This window comes from Buteo buteo, chromosome 4 (assembly GCF_964188355.1).
Source record: "Buteo buteo chromosome 4, bButBut1.hap1.1, whole genome shotgun sequence".
NCBI lineage: Eukaryota > Metazoa > Chordata > Aves > Accipitriformes > Accipitridae > Buteo > Buteo buteo.
Genome location: NC_134174.1, coordinates 61,186,661 through 61,202,014, shown reverse-complemented (window position 1 = coordinate 61,202,014; position 15,354 = coordinate 61,186,661). Strand labels below are relative to the sequence as shown.

Here is a 15,354-nt window from a genome sequence, read left to right as displayed (position 1 = left end):
TGGCAAACTTAATACAGATGCTATTGAAAAATACTATTTTCATTGTAAATGCTCCTTGAACACATTCTCTGCACAGCTTAAAAAGGAAAACCTGGAGCATATAAGAGGTGTGTGCTACATCAGTTATACTTACGAAAGAAATATATGTTGTGATGGTTAAATTCGAGCTCACCTCCCATTAGGTATATATTTTGAATTTTCCACATGTTAAAATAGTAAGAGAAATAGTTATTTTGACAGGCAACGTTTTTATTTTATTTGTAAAATGGCCTGATAGTTCAAGAGAGAACTTTACTGAAGTAATTTCTATATATACTTCCTACTGAATTTAATTACAAAGCTATTTTATAGTTAAAACTAAATCCATTTTAACAAAGTTCAGACTACATTTAATCAAGTATCTCAGAAAATGATGGATATTAACAATATACAGACATACTAACTATAGAACAGGTCAAATAATTGCTTACTCATTTCTATTTAAAAGGATTTTTCTTTAAATTAAAAAATTAAAAAAAACTATTTTCAGTCATTTAAAAAGCACAAATGCTATTCATCATTTACTGAGAATCAATGCTTTGTGCCTCAGTGAATGTTGTCATTTCAGGAAGACACAGCCTTATTTAAAAAAAAAAAAAAAAGCAGAACACAAAAGGTGTTTTGGGGAACATCCAATACTATTTAATAAGCTCAGCATAGAATCTTCCCTGTCACAAACCTCAAAAAAAAGTCAGAATTTACATGAACATGCAAAATGAACAGCTGGGGTTCCTTTGAAATCATCTCATTTTTACAGATCAGTTTCAAATGAGAAGAAACCACATCATTTGTATCAAAACTCAATACACCTGTGGCCCACAACAATTTTTACTTGTTTTGCTCACAACTGGAGTTTCTGTTACAGAGTATTTAAAGCCTAACAGTACTTAATGAAATACCAGTTCTGCACATTCAAATCAATGTCTGTATTTAAATCATACTGCTTTTTATAATATAACTCTATTCTCTTTAAACTTCAGCCATCCAAACCTCATTTCTGTTGATAATCGTTTAATGAAAATGGATCAATTCTCCTCTCTAACAACATACTGTAAAAAATCTTGCTGGCTCCCCAATACAGTGCTACCATGAATGATTCAGGGGAAAGGATTTTGTAAAGGTTTTTTACTAGACTATTTTTAAGTGCTTCTACCAGAAAATGTTAAGTACCTATTTTATGCTTGGTAGAAACCACAGGAGAAAAGTGAAGCTGTACAAAGAAGATCATAAACAATTAATGTACCTCCAGACATAGTAATCAAAATAGTCTATCAGCATCTGCTACTTAACATCTCGTGTTGGTGCCCATTTGTAAGTAATGAGCAGTTGCATTGCACTGGGGCAAGAAGCAGCTGGTTAATCCAAAGCGTGTGTGGGGCGCAGCAAGCCAACAAGGTCGACAACAGCAGGACGTCCTGCGATCGAGCTGCACACCCGGCACAACATCTCACCTCGCAACGGAGAAGTGGGATTCCTGGGAAGTCAAGGCAGGAGGAAGGTTTCTTGGAAATATTCACAAACCTTTCACTCCTCGTCAGGTGAGCAGTATGGGCTTACGACTCTTTTCCACATGAATATTTGGGTGTGTGGCTCCTAGAATCCAACAGATATTCTGCCTTTTCTCCCGATTGGCTTCTTGTGGTTGCTGTTATCATTGTCACCATCCAGCATCATTCTAAGTATGTTTTTCAGTCACAATTTTGAAAATTTTGATTTATCTTACCCTAAACTGAAAACTAATAAAAAGAACCTGCTTGTTTTTGAAACACCTGAAAACTGGTGGCTTTAGACATCCAAAACTGTTGGGTTTTTTTTTTTTTAAATACAGTTTTGATTAAGGTGACAATATTCCTGTAAGCCCTTCTTTTGCCTTCTTTTCCTTCTTGTCTCCTCTCCCTACAACTGACAAACTGCCTTTGTCCAAGATGCTGATATGGACTATGAGCAACAGCAAAGATGAGGGCATGTCAGGAAACTCTTTGGCTCTCCTCCTCAGCTCTTTTCCAGCACAAAGGACCAATAATGATACATAAATTTTTTATAAACCATTTTTAAGGCTGATCTGTATCTTACACAGTAGCCAAGGGAAGGCTTTGGTTACTAAAGGTTTGGTTACCGCCAAAGGTCAGTCTTAGGAAGACCAAAATATTAAAATCATTCTGATAGCATTGATTTCTCAAATGCATACATATACTAAAGCTGACCAGTGTTTGTGTTTCATGATCCTATATGTCAAATTCTTTGTTCTAGAGAAAGAGTCCATGAAAAACTCTACTAGCAACATTAGTTTTCTGGAAGATGCTCCCCTTGAAAATGTTTTGTTCACCATAACATTTGTAGGAGTGTTTACTCTTAAACTTTGAAAAAAAATTCTCATTAAATATTCCCCTTCCACAAAAGAAATATCCCTTTACTCCCTTCTGCTCCATAGTTAATTGTCCGAAGCTGCCTCTGGTAGCAGCAGTCAGCAATAATAATAGTGATGCAGTGGGTTGTTACTATAACATAGCATACATTGAATATAATCTGTTACGATATGGCAGTATATACTAGCATTTTTAAAAAGAGCTCCCTCAAATATCTGGTTTTGTCAGTCACAACTCAGCTGAAGGGTTTTTTTTCTGATGACAGCAGGGTGAGTAGCCAGAAAAGCCAGCAATTACTTTATTTTCCTTCTATACAGAGAAACCCTTATCTTTAACCAAAGCAGTAGGAAGACCCAAACAACTTCATGCTCCACTGGAAATCTGTGTTATTTTTTCTCCCCTGCCTGCAGCAAATATTCTAACTCTTAAAAATTGAAGTGGGGGTTTAGGTTAGGAAGAGATGGAGGATTAAGTATTGTCGTCTGAGATTTAGAAAAAAATAAGCTATCTTTTTAACTCTTAAAAAACAGTCTGCGGGAGTTAAATTTATGGCATAAAGTCTGTAAAGAAAGATTTAACAGACTTCAAAGAGGGACAACTACCTAGGGAGAAGACTCCAACTTCACTGTCTCCTTAAGAGGGATGCAATGGAACAAAGAAAGCATCAAAACCGAATGATCGGAGCCCAAATCCACAAAGAGATATATGTGCTGTAATGCTTCTTATTGCACCACCAAATTGTTAGGTGCCCAGTTGCTCAAGTAGAATTCCCAAACGCAGAACTACCACAACTGCCTGCACAGCAAACAGGCTGCAGTTAGGTGCCTACAGACAATAGTTTGAGAGTTTCTTAGGTACCCATACACTCACCTAGATGTCTTTTGTACAACTGGGAGTTACAGATCAAAACCATTTACTGGACTTAGGTGTGTATGCAGTTTCTCTGGACGGAAATAGCTGGATCAGAATATTCACTGGGCAGGTGTGAGACATACAGGACATGAGGGGATAAGCTGTTACTATCTGAAAAAGAGCTGGAATCTGACAGCAGGTACAGTGAATAGTGAATATTTAAGATGTAAAATGGTTAGGTCAGGCACACAGTGTCAGGCTATATTGAGGCACAGAAGTTCATTAATGAAGGAGTAGTAAAGAGTACTGTTCTAGAGTAATTCACAGATGTTATCCTATACATGACAATTTATGATCTGTGAGATTTATTATGCCTCCTGTGAACAGTTTATAAAATAACAGTTTATCATCCAACCACAGCAGCGTGAAAAGAACAGAATAATTATATTAATGGTTAACAGAGTTAGTGACCATGATACTCAAACTGGATGCATTTATGATTTGTGGGGACCCCAGCATCTTATCTGAACAGAAAGAACAGCCTGAGAGGGTATTTAGGTCACACAGATTAGGAAATACAACTGGCTGGTAGAATTGCATGTTGAAAAGAAGCTGGTCTCCACTGTCAGCAACCTCCTACAAGTTTTTTCTGGAATCTGAACAACACTTTATGTTGGCTGTCTTACAAGAAATGCTCCAGTCTCCTTTTACATCTCAAAGAAGCAGTGCCAAGAAGTGGTGTAACTGCACGCACCTCTCCCACTGGGCTGGTTGCTTTACAAGAAGTGTTGTTCATACTGATTTTTGGCTTATGTTACTTTTCATAAGCCTTAGCGTCACTAGCTCTTAACTGCAGTTCTAGTCCTGGCCACAGGGAAACATTGTGCCTTCACAGGTGCCTTCATTGCACACCCTAAAGGGTGCAACGCTGCACAGCCCCCACAGCATTTTCAACAGCTTGAACTGGGGAAAAAAAAACCTCAAATTGTAAGTCTTTGCAACCTACTGTGACCCTGTCTGAGACTAAGGTGAAGCACTGTGCTACACAGATACATGCAACTCTACTTTAAAGTTAGCCCTAGGCAAAATGTAAAGCCAACCCAAGCCACAAGGCCCTTCGCTCCCTCCTTAGCTGTACAAGAACAGCCTCAAAACCTCCCAAATGCTTTCTAACAACAAGCACAGAAGCCAAGGCCACAACTTTGCTGGATAACAAAAAATCAGCCTCAATAATAAAGCTGGTTTATGGCAGTCATAACCTCCCTTCCTCTCCTCTACCCAGTAACTCTTCCATGTGGCACAGGCTACCAATGTTTCTCTTATTCCTGTGTGAGAGTACCCATTAGCATCACTCCCCATTCCTAAATTCATCCCAGTCCAGACTCAACACATACCTATTAAAGGCAGAATAATTGTCTTCAGCTTATATTTAGCTTTAAATCTTTATGGGTCTACTTCAGACCTGTCTATTCTTCTCAGCTTTGCTACTCCATTATAACAAAAATAAAAGGTAGAAGCCTTACCTTACCCATACATCCTTAGCCAATAGGGACTATAGCAACACTTGGCACTAAAAATTACTAGTATTTCTTATAAGAAGGGATTTGTTTCCTGAGCACTGGAATTAAAAACAGGTCTCACTGGCATGTCATCTGTGAAAGACTTAGGCAGCCTGCCCTGTTCCACTGTTTCACTGATGGATCCTGCACTAAGCAAACCAGATTATTCAGATGCCAATCACTGAATGGCACAGCCATGGCACAGGAGGAACAATTTTTAAAAACAAGATATTTTGATTCACTTATTTTGAAGGAAAAATCCAGCACCGTATCTTTTTCAAATAGGAAACAAAAAGGATATTACTTAATTAAATCTATATCCAGCATGAATGCTAACATAAACCAGTTGGGCACAAGAGACAGGTACACTGCTTGCATTCCTATTTTACTGCTAGGAGTATCTGGAAAGTTGTAAAGAAAGTCTGTTTTGCTCTGCAGTTTGTACTTTTGGAGGTAGCCTGGAGAGGAAATAATGAATATAAAAAACCTTAGAGAACAACTGAAGCCCAGTGGTGAGTAGGTTCTGCTCTGTTGAGCTTGCCAAACCAAAAGACATACTTATATATGTGCATACAGTCATTTATGGAAGAGCCTAACTTAGAAGCCAAAAGCAAAATTACTTTATTCTCATGAAAGCGAAACCCTCATGCTCAAACTGTTCCCCATTTTCCAGACAATTAGTACTGAACTCAGAAAGATAAAAGGCATATTTCATCGGAACAGAACACCTAAGAAAATTACATGTAGCATTTTTAATTCAGCTCTTGGCAAGAGACATCTTGCTAACGCAACTAGTTTTACATTGCAATATCAATATTGCAGTGTTCTCCAGATTTAATACATTCACAGCTGACCCACAATAAAGTACCAATATACAAAGCTCTTGGCTAAGTGCTTGCAGCTGCTCCCTTAGCCACTAGCTCATTCTTATTTCTTCACTAAGAATACTGCCTTCCAGGAACAATACAGGACATTCAAACTCCACTTCTCCATTTTTACAAAGCTGAGCAATTTCCTGAATAAAATGTAAGTTTGCAATATAACAATGCTTACAAAAAGCATTGTTTCACATTTACAGAAAGCCGACAACTCCGAAAGATCCCAGAGAGCCTCATGAACTTTACATATCATATACTGAATATACTGAAGAGAAGGTGATCCTACTGCAGCACAATTAAAAAAGGGGGGGGGGGGGGGGGGATAGTGACATACAATACCGCCAAAATCCCCTTAAAATACTGCACAAAGCCTGTTTCAAATCACAAACTTTCTTTTTCTTCTAATTTTAGATTAAAAACTATCTCAAATGCTTCAAATTCCTGGTATTTGCCTTCTGAGTGTTTAAGCCATTAGAGTGCATTTGGGTCATGTTCTGAAGCTTTGATATTAGACGTATTGTTTAAATGAAAGCTGCAATTTAAGCAAAAATGATTGATGCCAGAAACATGAATTAAAGAAAAAAAGAAGTATCTCAAGTCCTTGATAGATCTAGCAATAATTACTACATGTAGAGCAGAAAATTAGTACATTGAAAACATGTATTTAGTGTTGAAGTGGGAGTTTTATTTTATTGTTCTCCTCAGCAACCTAAGGATCTAGCTCTTGGAGAACTAGCTCAGGGCTTGAACCTATCCTTACAGAAGCAAGCTAAGTTTTTCAGGCAGTTAAATAAGAACAGAGTCAGTCACTAAATCCACCTACATCTACATGCCAGATTTTGCTGGAATTCTCCTTGAAACATCATAGCTAATGGAGTAACATGCATAAGCACATCAAATTTTTCTGTTAAATGGAAAACTCAAGGACTAGACTCAGCCTGCACAAGGAGAAAACACCTCATGTTAAACACAACCAAATATGTAAAACTAACAGTGGAATATGACCACATGACAGAAAAAGGAAAAAAATCTTGAAAAAAGAAAAAACAGTTTCCTCTAGTATTTTAAAACATTAAATATTATACTTTTAGCTTCACTTTAGAAAAGCATAGATCATCATAGTGACTAGTATTAAATGGATTCTACCCTCTATCAGGAAAATTAACTTTTTCAATAGAAGAAACTTTTTCATTAAACTTTCAGCAACTAGAATCTTGCCAGCTTGTTTTTGTTTGTTTGTTTGGGGGGATAGGGGAGGGGGGTGTCTTTCATAAAGAAAGTTCTAATAAAGTGAATTTGTTATATGATTGCTGTCAATTTTTCCCCTACTGGAAAGCAGAAAGTAAAGCTCAGAGGAAACAACAGGGAACAGATTTACTCTGCTATCAGCAAATAAAGGTGCAGTGATATCAATAGAAAGGTGAATTTGACTCATAACCCAGTATATTTTTACCTGCCTTTCCATCTGGTAAGAGGAATTGTACCATTCTGTGGAAGGGAATTATACAGAAGACAACATCTGGATATTTTTAAATCTTATTCTTATGTAAATCAAACTATCAATAAGTGCTTATTATTTATGCACAGATTCTTACATTATAAAACAGCTTTTTAAAGCTTGCATACATTGAAGATTTTACCAAATAAACAGGGTATATTTTTGTAAATAAAACAGCATTTCTTTCACCTCTTCAGAAGAAATAATGGTATGTCAAAGAAATGAATAGTCTGAATATTTATTAGAATTAAAATGAGCGAAATATTACTTTTTCATTCCAGAAAACCCTGGATCTACACATTTTATACACTTACATTTATCCTTCTTACAACTACATAAAATATACTATGAAATATTATATTAAAAATAAGGATCATCCCCCCCCCCGGTATTTTATTTCCACCTAGCAGTTCTTCATTACAGAATTCTTGAAGCCCAGTTTTTGCCCAGTTCTTACATGTTTTTGTGGTAGTTTGGGTTTTTTTATGCACCACAGTCTATGTTCTCAACATTTTAATGTTTCCCAGTTAGGTAAAATAATTATTATTCTGATTTATACCTGGGAAGTTAGATACACTAAAATTATATCTAACCTGCCCATCATTCAAAGATACAGTTTCAGTACCAACCAGGCAGGTCCAACAGCCTAAAATCTGCCACAGTGGAAAGTACTTAACAAGAGAGATTGATTTCCTTCCCCCAAAACTACAGCAATGGTTGTAACTGGGAAGTACAGCACAATAAATGTTACAATACATCCAGTAAAACCTGACAATTTGAAAAATTCACCATGAAACCCTACTTCCACCCAGCATTTGTAACCCTCTAACCCTTCCAGATGCTCATAATATGTCCAGATTTACACAGATGTACAAGGGATGACAAAAGCTACAGACACATCTCCAGGTGAAGGCTGTGTATTGGAAGAGCCCAGACATACTGAAACTTCTCAAAGAATGACTTAACTACTCAGTCAATTCTATAATTTTCATATTTTTCTTCCTTGCATCCAGTAGAAGTTCTCTCATTTAATATCAAAATTTGAACTTTGAAGCACCCCCTTAGTATATTCCTTACACTTCCATAGGCCTATTCCTGAAAAGTTTTCTGGGTATATAATCCTGCATATTGATACACTGAAATCTATAGAAATTTTAAAACCTCTGTAGACAAAATTCTATGAGGGATTAAAATAAGCAGCTAGCAAATCCAATATTATAGAAAATTAAATAAAATTATCTTCAAGTAACAGTTTTCACCTAAAAATATGTTTTAAGTCAATATGATTTTCCTATTACTATCAATGGCTAATTTCATTATTAAAATTAAGGGGGGGGGGGGAACCTACGTATTTTTCTTTGTATCTAGTTTTATTGTTTTACAGTCTGGTTACTTTAAATATTCAAAGCATTCTAATCAGTTCCTCCTGATTAGGAGAGTATTACAGGTTTTTACCAACTGAAACTACCTATTTAAAGCAAACAAAAATATTTCTTTTGGAAAAAAAAATGTCATCATGTGTCATTAAAGAAACATTGTAAAATAGAATGTAAACGTATGCTTAAAGCTGCCTTAGAATACTAATTTTGATTTTAAATGTCACTGTGCCTCATGCTATCCAACAGTACAATTCAGAAAATAATATAACTAAGAAAAGGGTATACTAAAAAAATTTTATAGATAAATAAGAAAAAAAAAAAAGAAGATCCTCCATAAAAATACAAATAACTAGCTGTTTTTAACCTAGGGAGGGGAAAAGAAAAAAAAAAAAAAAAGCTTTGTAAAGTTTCCTTGATTTCCTAAAAACTCTGACCCCAAGGCATGGTGTGTACTTCACATGAGGAACAGATATTAAAGCATCAGAGGGAAGGAGGAAGAGACAGAGGGAGGGAAAGAGAGATAACACACAACCCAGCAGCTATGAATTTCTAGTCAATAGGATTCTTGACAGGAATATAAATCTAACTTTCACACCAAACAACTAGAGTTTGGAATTTTCACAGAAATCCTTATTTTAGAAATCACAAGGTTATAGGTTTGCTGCTGAGATTGCACAACAGCCTATCTAACAAGTGAAAAAAAAAATTTATCCAGAGCTATGGAGAACAGTATTCACACTTGGAATCAAGTTCCAGATTATTTATACAAAATATAATAAAGTAATAAATACAAGCAAAGCATTTAGCTGACTTAAAATAATCCTTATCGTCTAGATAATGACTGTATATATATATTGACAATATAATATGATACTTTCAAAACAGGTTTTGAGTGTAAGGATGATTTTTACAAAGGAAATAGTTTTCTATTTTTTTTAAACATAATACAGATCTGATCAAATTTGCATTCTTCATATGAAGTTTACAAATTAGATGGCAGTATGGGACTGGATTCAGTGATTCATGAGTGACCTATTTTTTAATGTTCTTCATCTCCTGATGCTCTCAGGGAAATAATTAAAAAACAACATTTGGCAGAAACTTCCATACATCAATGGATCACGCTCCCAAACCAAGCATCACAGTAAAATGACAAATCCTAAGCGTATTGTCTGATGACATGTACTAAAACTCTAAATCTGTGGTTATCAGCTTCCCTCAGGATATCCAGTGATCTTAACAATGAGTCTCTAGTACTGAAATTTTATCCTAGATAGTCTCCTAATACGTTCAAAGTGTCTATAACTGGAACTGGTCTCTTTCTACATGTGTTGTCATAAAGTAGATAGTCTACGTAGCCTTTTTTTAATTTATTTTTTTTTTTAAAGACCAGAGTTAGGAAAGGATTTAAGAGCAGAAATTCAATTTTTATGCTAATATTTGTGCCTATGAACCCAACAGATGTGAAGCTCACAATCCGAAATGTGATCACAGCCAAAAACAATTTGAAAATTGCTCTGCAGAGTTTATTCCATCCAAAAGAAACCATTTGGAATACCAAATGCTTTAACACCATAGCTTGCCCTGTGTAAGCCTTTGGTCTATGTAAGAATGTAGGAAGGGGAATGTATTACATGTGACAAAACCTGGGATTTTCAGTCTGAAATTGCAATTTTAAGTTTACTTTTGAAAAGTCAAAATTCAGATCTCCATTTTCTCCATTTAGTGGAATTGCTGTAACTCTTCACCAGCACAGGAAAATCCACCACCAGGACACCTTTTCTCTTCTAGTTCAGTAAATTGGATAAAAGAACCTTTTGTGACAGACAAACTCAGGACAGCAGACTGATATGGCTGAGCAGCACAACCGACCATAGGAGACAAAAGTTCCAAATCAGAGTGGAGAAAACAATGATGAAACAGACACAAGACAAATGGAAAGCAATAGCAAAATAGGTATGTGAAATACAGACTGGGGAAAAGCTCTATAAAGAGTGCCTTAGGCTGAATGGTAGTTGCTGGAGGACAGGAATTATGAACAAACTGTTTCCTGTAGTTCCAGTGTTATGATGGACAGAGGAGTGGATTTCTGCCCCGCCTCACCCCATTCTTTGTAAATAAGTAGAATGGCATCAACATATGTCCATAGCACACTGGTAATCAAACCACTCGTTAACATCTAGAACTGATTAAGTGTTTGGACATAAAAAGAGGAAAAAATAACTTCTCAGTTAAGACTTACTTCAAAGTTTAAAGATATCATCACTTTTCAGCTTTTGTCATGATAAAAATTCATCATTTAGTCCTAATCGTGGTTTCCCATCTCAGCCTGAGAGCCTCCAGTGAGCTAGACAAAAGGTCCTAGCGGTACTACTGAAACTGTACCTGCCAGCACAGCTCTTTCTCACGAATATACACATAGCCTCTGCAGCAGATATTTTTGTTTCTTGACTATTTATCAAGCAAAGCATTAAGGGTAGGATTCAAGCCAGTTTATTAGGTGTATCAAAGGTGAATTCACAAATCCTGTGAAAGAATATGCCTTGTGGCAGGCAGAACATAACCTTCTGGCACTTCTCCCTGCTGGAGAGGAGTAAGCTGTATTTATGCCTTTTCCCCAGTTCCAACCAACACTGCTAAGACAATTTTGGGGCCAGATACTATTGAAAATAAATATAATTGTGAAAAGAATAAGGTTCCTATTGGATAATGCAGTGTACAGGAGAGAATGAACTGAAGCATGTTTAAATATACAGCTATTCATAGTTGACTTTAATGTGTTATTTCTCCTACTTGACAAGTTACTCCACTTCAGTAGTTCTTCATTCTTAGTCCTCCCATTTGTTATGCTTTATCTTAAGCTGCAAGCTCTTCTTCTAAACAAACCCAATAAGCTATTCCAGTACAAAACAAGATACATTAATTGTACTTTCCATGACAGGTCTACACATTCCTCTGTTCTATATTTAATGATATGGGAAAATGTCTAAAACATTGTGCACCTTAATGTGTTTCTAAAACTCTAAAAATCTAATCACTGTAGATTCTGACCAAGATATGTGACAAATGTACTGAATATAATTACCAATTTCACAGATATTTTTTATTTACTGTAATTTTAAAAAATCCTAAAAAAAGGGAAGACAACTACAGGTAATTCTCCAGTGACTTCTTTTTATGGAATACTTTTTAAAATCTGTAGTGTCTGCAAAGTATTATTAATATTTGTGATGTAATTCTTTAACAAAAGACTAAGTAATATTGAAATTTCCTAAGAAATGTAGGGAACACTAGATTCATCACTAAAACATTGTCAGGTCAATCACAAAATCCAAGAACAAAAGCAAAACAAAACCAGGAAAAAGTGATTAGGCATGAATTGCAATAACTTTGGGCTACATTTAATTGTACTCACAGTTGACACTGGTCTCCTTTGATTCCCTTAGTTGTGCAGAAACATTTTCCTGTTTGCATGTGACAAATATTTGCATGTCCACTGCACGTGCAAGCTATAAAATCAAGAAGGAAAAGTGAGATTTTGTCACCTATATGTTACTTTATAACTAAAAGAATTTTCATGGATTTTAATACTTCATCCTGAACACATTTCCTAAAAGCTGTATCAAAAAAATATATATATATGTTACTACTCAAATTATAAGCTTCTCTGAGGAACATTTCACTAGCACATAATTTAGTTTATTTTCTGTAGAGTTAAGAACTATGCATGTGTCATTTGGGGCTCTGCTCCACACCTTAACAGAAGTTTGAGAATAGCCATTAAAGTATACCATTTCAATGTGTAATACAGGAAATTACTAACAATACATCTTTTCTATACAAGGTGAAATTCTGACCAATGGCAAAAGCAATGGCAAAACTCCATTAGTTTCAAATATCTAATGAAAGAAAGTATTATTGCAGATGTTTGGTAAAATGTCTAATATAATTGAACTCTTGCTTTTGACAAAAGCGAACAAAAAGAAAACTTTGAAACCGTTTGAACAAAGGCGGAGTTAATACTACAATTATGGTCCACAGCAAGAATATTCCAGAAGCAAAAAACAGGCACCTTGAAAAGCTCATGAAATTTGAACTGGAGGAGAATCACAGAAACATCATCATCACTCCTATTTAAACTCAGTGCCTAAAGTAATTCTCTCCACAGTGGTCTGCTCACTGCCACTCTTACTGCCTGATTGATTCTCACCTCAAAACAAACCTTCTTGTTCCCAATTCCTGAGCTTTCTTTTTGCTTCTCCCTCCCACGTTTATACGAATGGCTACCTTGTTTAGACAGGCCTCCCTCTTTTCTAACCAAAGCTTAATAACTTCCCTCTGGTAAGTATGTCAGTAAGTTCCCACCTCATACTGGAATAACTACCTGCTAATATTCACACTACATTTAAAGTCTTTCTTTAATACAAAATAACTCTGAACCTACCTCAATGCTCATGCTGTGCTTTCGCTGAAGTTTTATCTTAGTCGTAATTAAAAGACTTAATATGTGGGCTCCTGCTTGGGAACAGATATGATACTAAGTGGTGACCTGTATATAATAAAAGTTTATTTTCCCCTTTATAATCCTAATATTGAATTTCTATCAGAGGGATTGAGTTTTAATGTTCCTATTCTACTGATAAGGAATAACACACAATGAATACTTCTGTGATAGTGTCCCATACCATACACACTCTAACCTCTCTGCCCCAGCCTAAGACAAATAGGGAAAAAGGTAATATAACAGCCAGACTAGAACCACAATTAAACCTAAGATATTATTGACAGACTATTTCAAAGTCAGGTATTCTATGGTTTGTTCAGCCTTCAGAACTTGTTAGATAGACAGCTGAAGCGGAAGGAGCAATTCTTACTAAAGAGGTACGTACTAGAGATTCAAACTGTCTGCAAGAAACACATACCAGCAATTCCTACGCAGCATATAGTTATGCTTGACATTCTTCTCTTTCATAATACGGCTTGTAACAACATTTCTGAAAAACACCTACAGTTACCACAGAGTGCTAAATTTTGTAATTTTGCTATGATCTTGACACTCTACAATAAATGTTCAAATGTTCATTGAAGTGCTGCCACTATATAATCACTTATGTTTTCCTAAATCCATTCACGTTTTCCCCTCTACATTTACGGAATGATTATTTAGGCACTTTAAGCTGGAAAAGCCTCTTCTCAAAAGTTAATTTTAAATGTGTAAATCTTTGCTATACTTTCAGTGAAAAACAAAAGAATATATTCTTAACAGCTTATTCGCTTATGGTTAAATGCACTTAACAGTGACGCACCATTACAAGACAGCACAAAATTTATAAAGGAGCTAAAAGGCTGAATTCCAAATCATATTCCAAAAGCTATCAATATATTGACAAATACAGAATCTATTGCCAACCAACCTTAATTTTTACTCCCATAGTTATTGCTCACTTTAATAGGAAGATCACAAATGTGAAAGTGGACTTCCTTTACTTGAGTAGCTTTTATTTAGTAAAAGTATTCAAACTCTAAGTTATAAAAGCCTTTGGACACTATGCATCTTTATCATCTTCTTGAAGAAAAAAAAAGGGGGGGGGGTTATGATGGATTACACAGTAAAAGTAACAGACGTAGTCATATGAGACTTTGTGGAAGGGCAAAACCATTTCCTTTGGCAGCTCAGACATGACTTGTATACCCAGTCCATGGAATTACTGGTCAATCAAACTTCTCAGCACCATTTATCCCCAGGGACATAGTGCACTTTAGTGTACTATATGCTTACTCATACAGCAATCCACAGATGAACTCCTCTCCAATCAGCCAGATATCTCCTTCCATTTAAACTGCACCAAATTTTAGTCACTGCACTCTGTCTTTGGAGTTTCCTGGATTTATGCTGGAAAATCATTAAATAACATAAACATTTGATGGTATTTTCCCATGGCCTTATGTCTAAATTTTGACCTGTGTGTATTCATAGCACACACAAATACAGGATACATTCATAGTTTGGTCTCTCTCAACAAAAACACCACCATGGCTGCTCTACCTCACCTGCATTTTCACAACAGATATAACACTTCAATAGCGCTAAGATCAGTATGGTTGGAAAAGGAGAAGAAAGGAGTTCAGAAGACTGAGAACCTTGTCTTTTGGATTCCTCGTCAATGAAAAATCTGATTCTGACAAGTCTAGCAGCTTGTTTTCTTCTATTAAAAGATGAAGAGAAATTACTCTCATTGATCAAGTTGCTAGTAATTTAACTGTTCCCTGGACGATACCTTGAAAAAGGACATCAGGAGCTAATCACTTCTGCATTATTTTAAAAATCTCATCTGGACAAATTTTATTTAACAGCAGTGAATATGCATATTTTAATTATTCTCAGGCTTGCAAGTCTGTGATGAAAAATGGATTCCTAACCAATCTGTGGACCTCTATCTGGGGAGAAACTCAAAAAACAAAATACATATCAGCCATCCCTGCTGTTACTGAAGCAAATGTGAATATATGTTATCAAAGAAATGCAAGAGCAGAAGCAGGACGGTATTAGAGTACATTCAGTGGAAAAAATTTTAGATGCCATTATCTTTGTGCCTCACTGCAGGTTTTTTCCATTGGCCTATTTCCGAATAACACAAAAGAAATTACAAGCTTTGAATATGAAGTATGTTTACTAATGAATAAACTGCAACTTAAAGCTACCTTTGATTGAAAAAAAACAGATTTACATTCTTCAGTTACCTCTATATTTCCATATTTTCTTTAATATTTTCTACTTGTTTT

General features: G+C 35.7%; 1 protein-coding gene across 1 annotated transcript in view; it reads right to left on the bottom strand.

The window, feature by feature from the left end:
• Nucleotides 1-15,354, bottom strand: part of ATRNL1 (attractin like 1) — a 537,457-nt gene that overhangs the window by 350,846 nt on the left and 171,257 nt on the right. Inside the window, exon 20 of the mRNA XM_075026472.1 lies at nucleotides 11,987-12,080. Coding sequence (XP_074882573.1) covers nucleotides 11,987-12,080 — 94 coding nt within the window. The remainder of the gene's footprint in view (nucleotides 1-11,986; nucleotides 12,081-15,354) is intronic.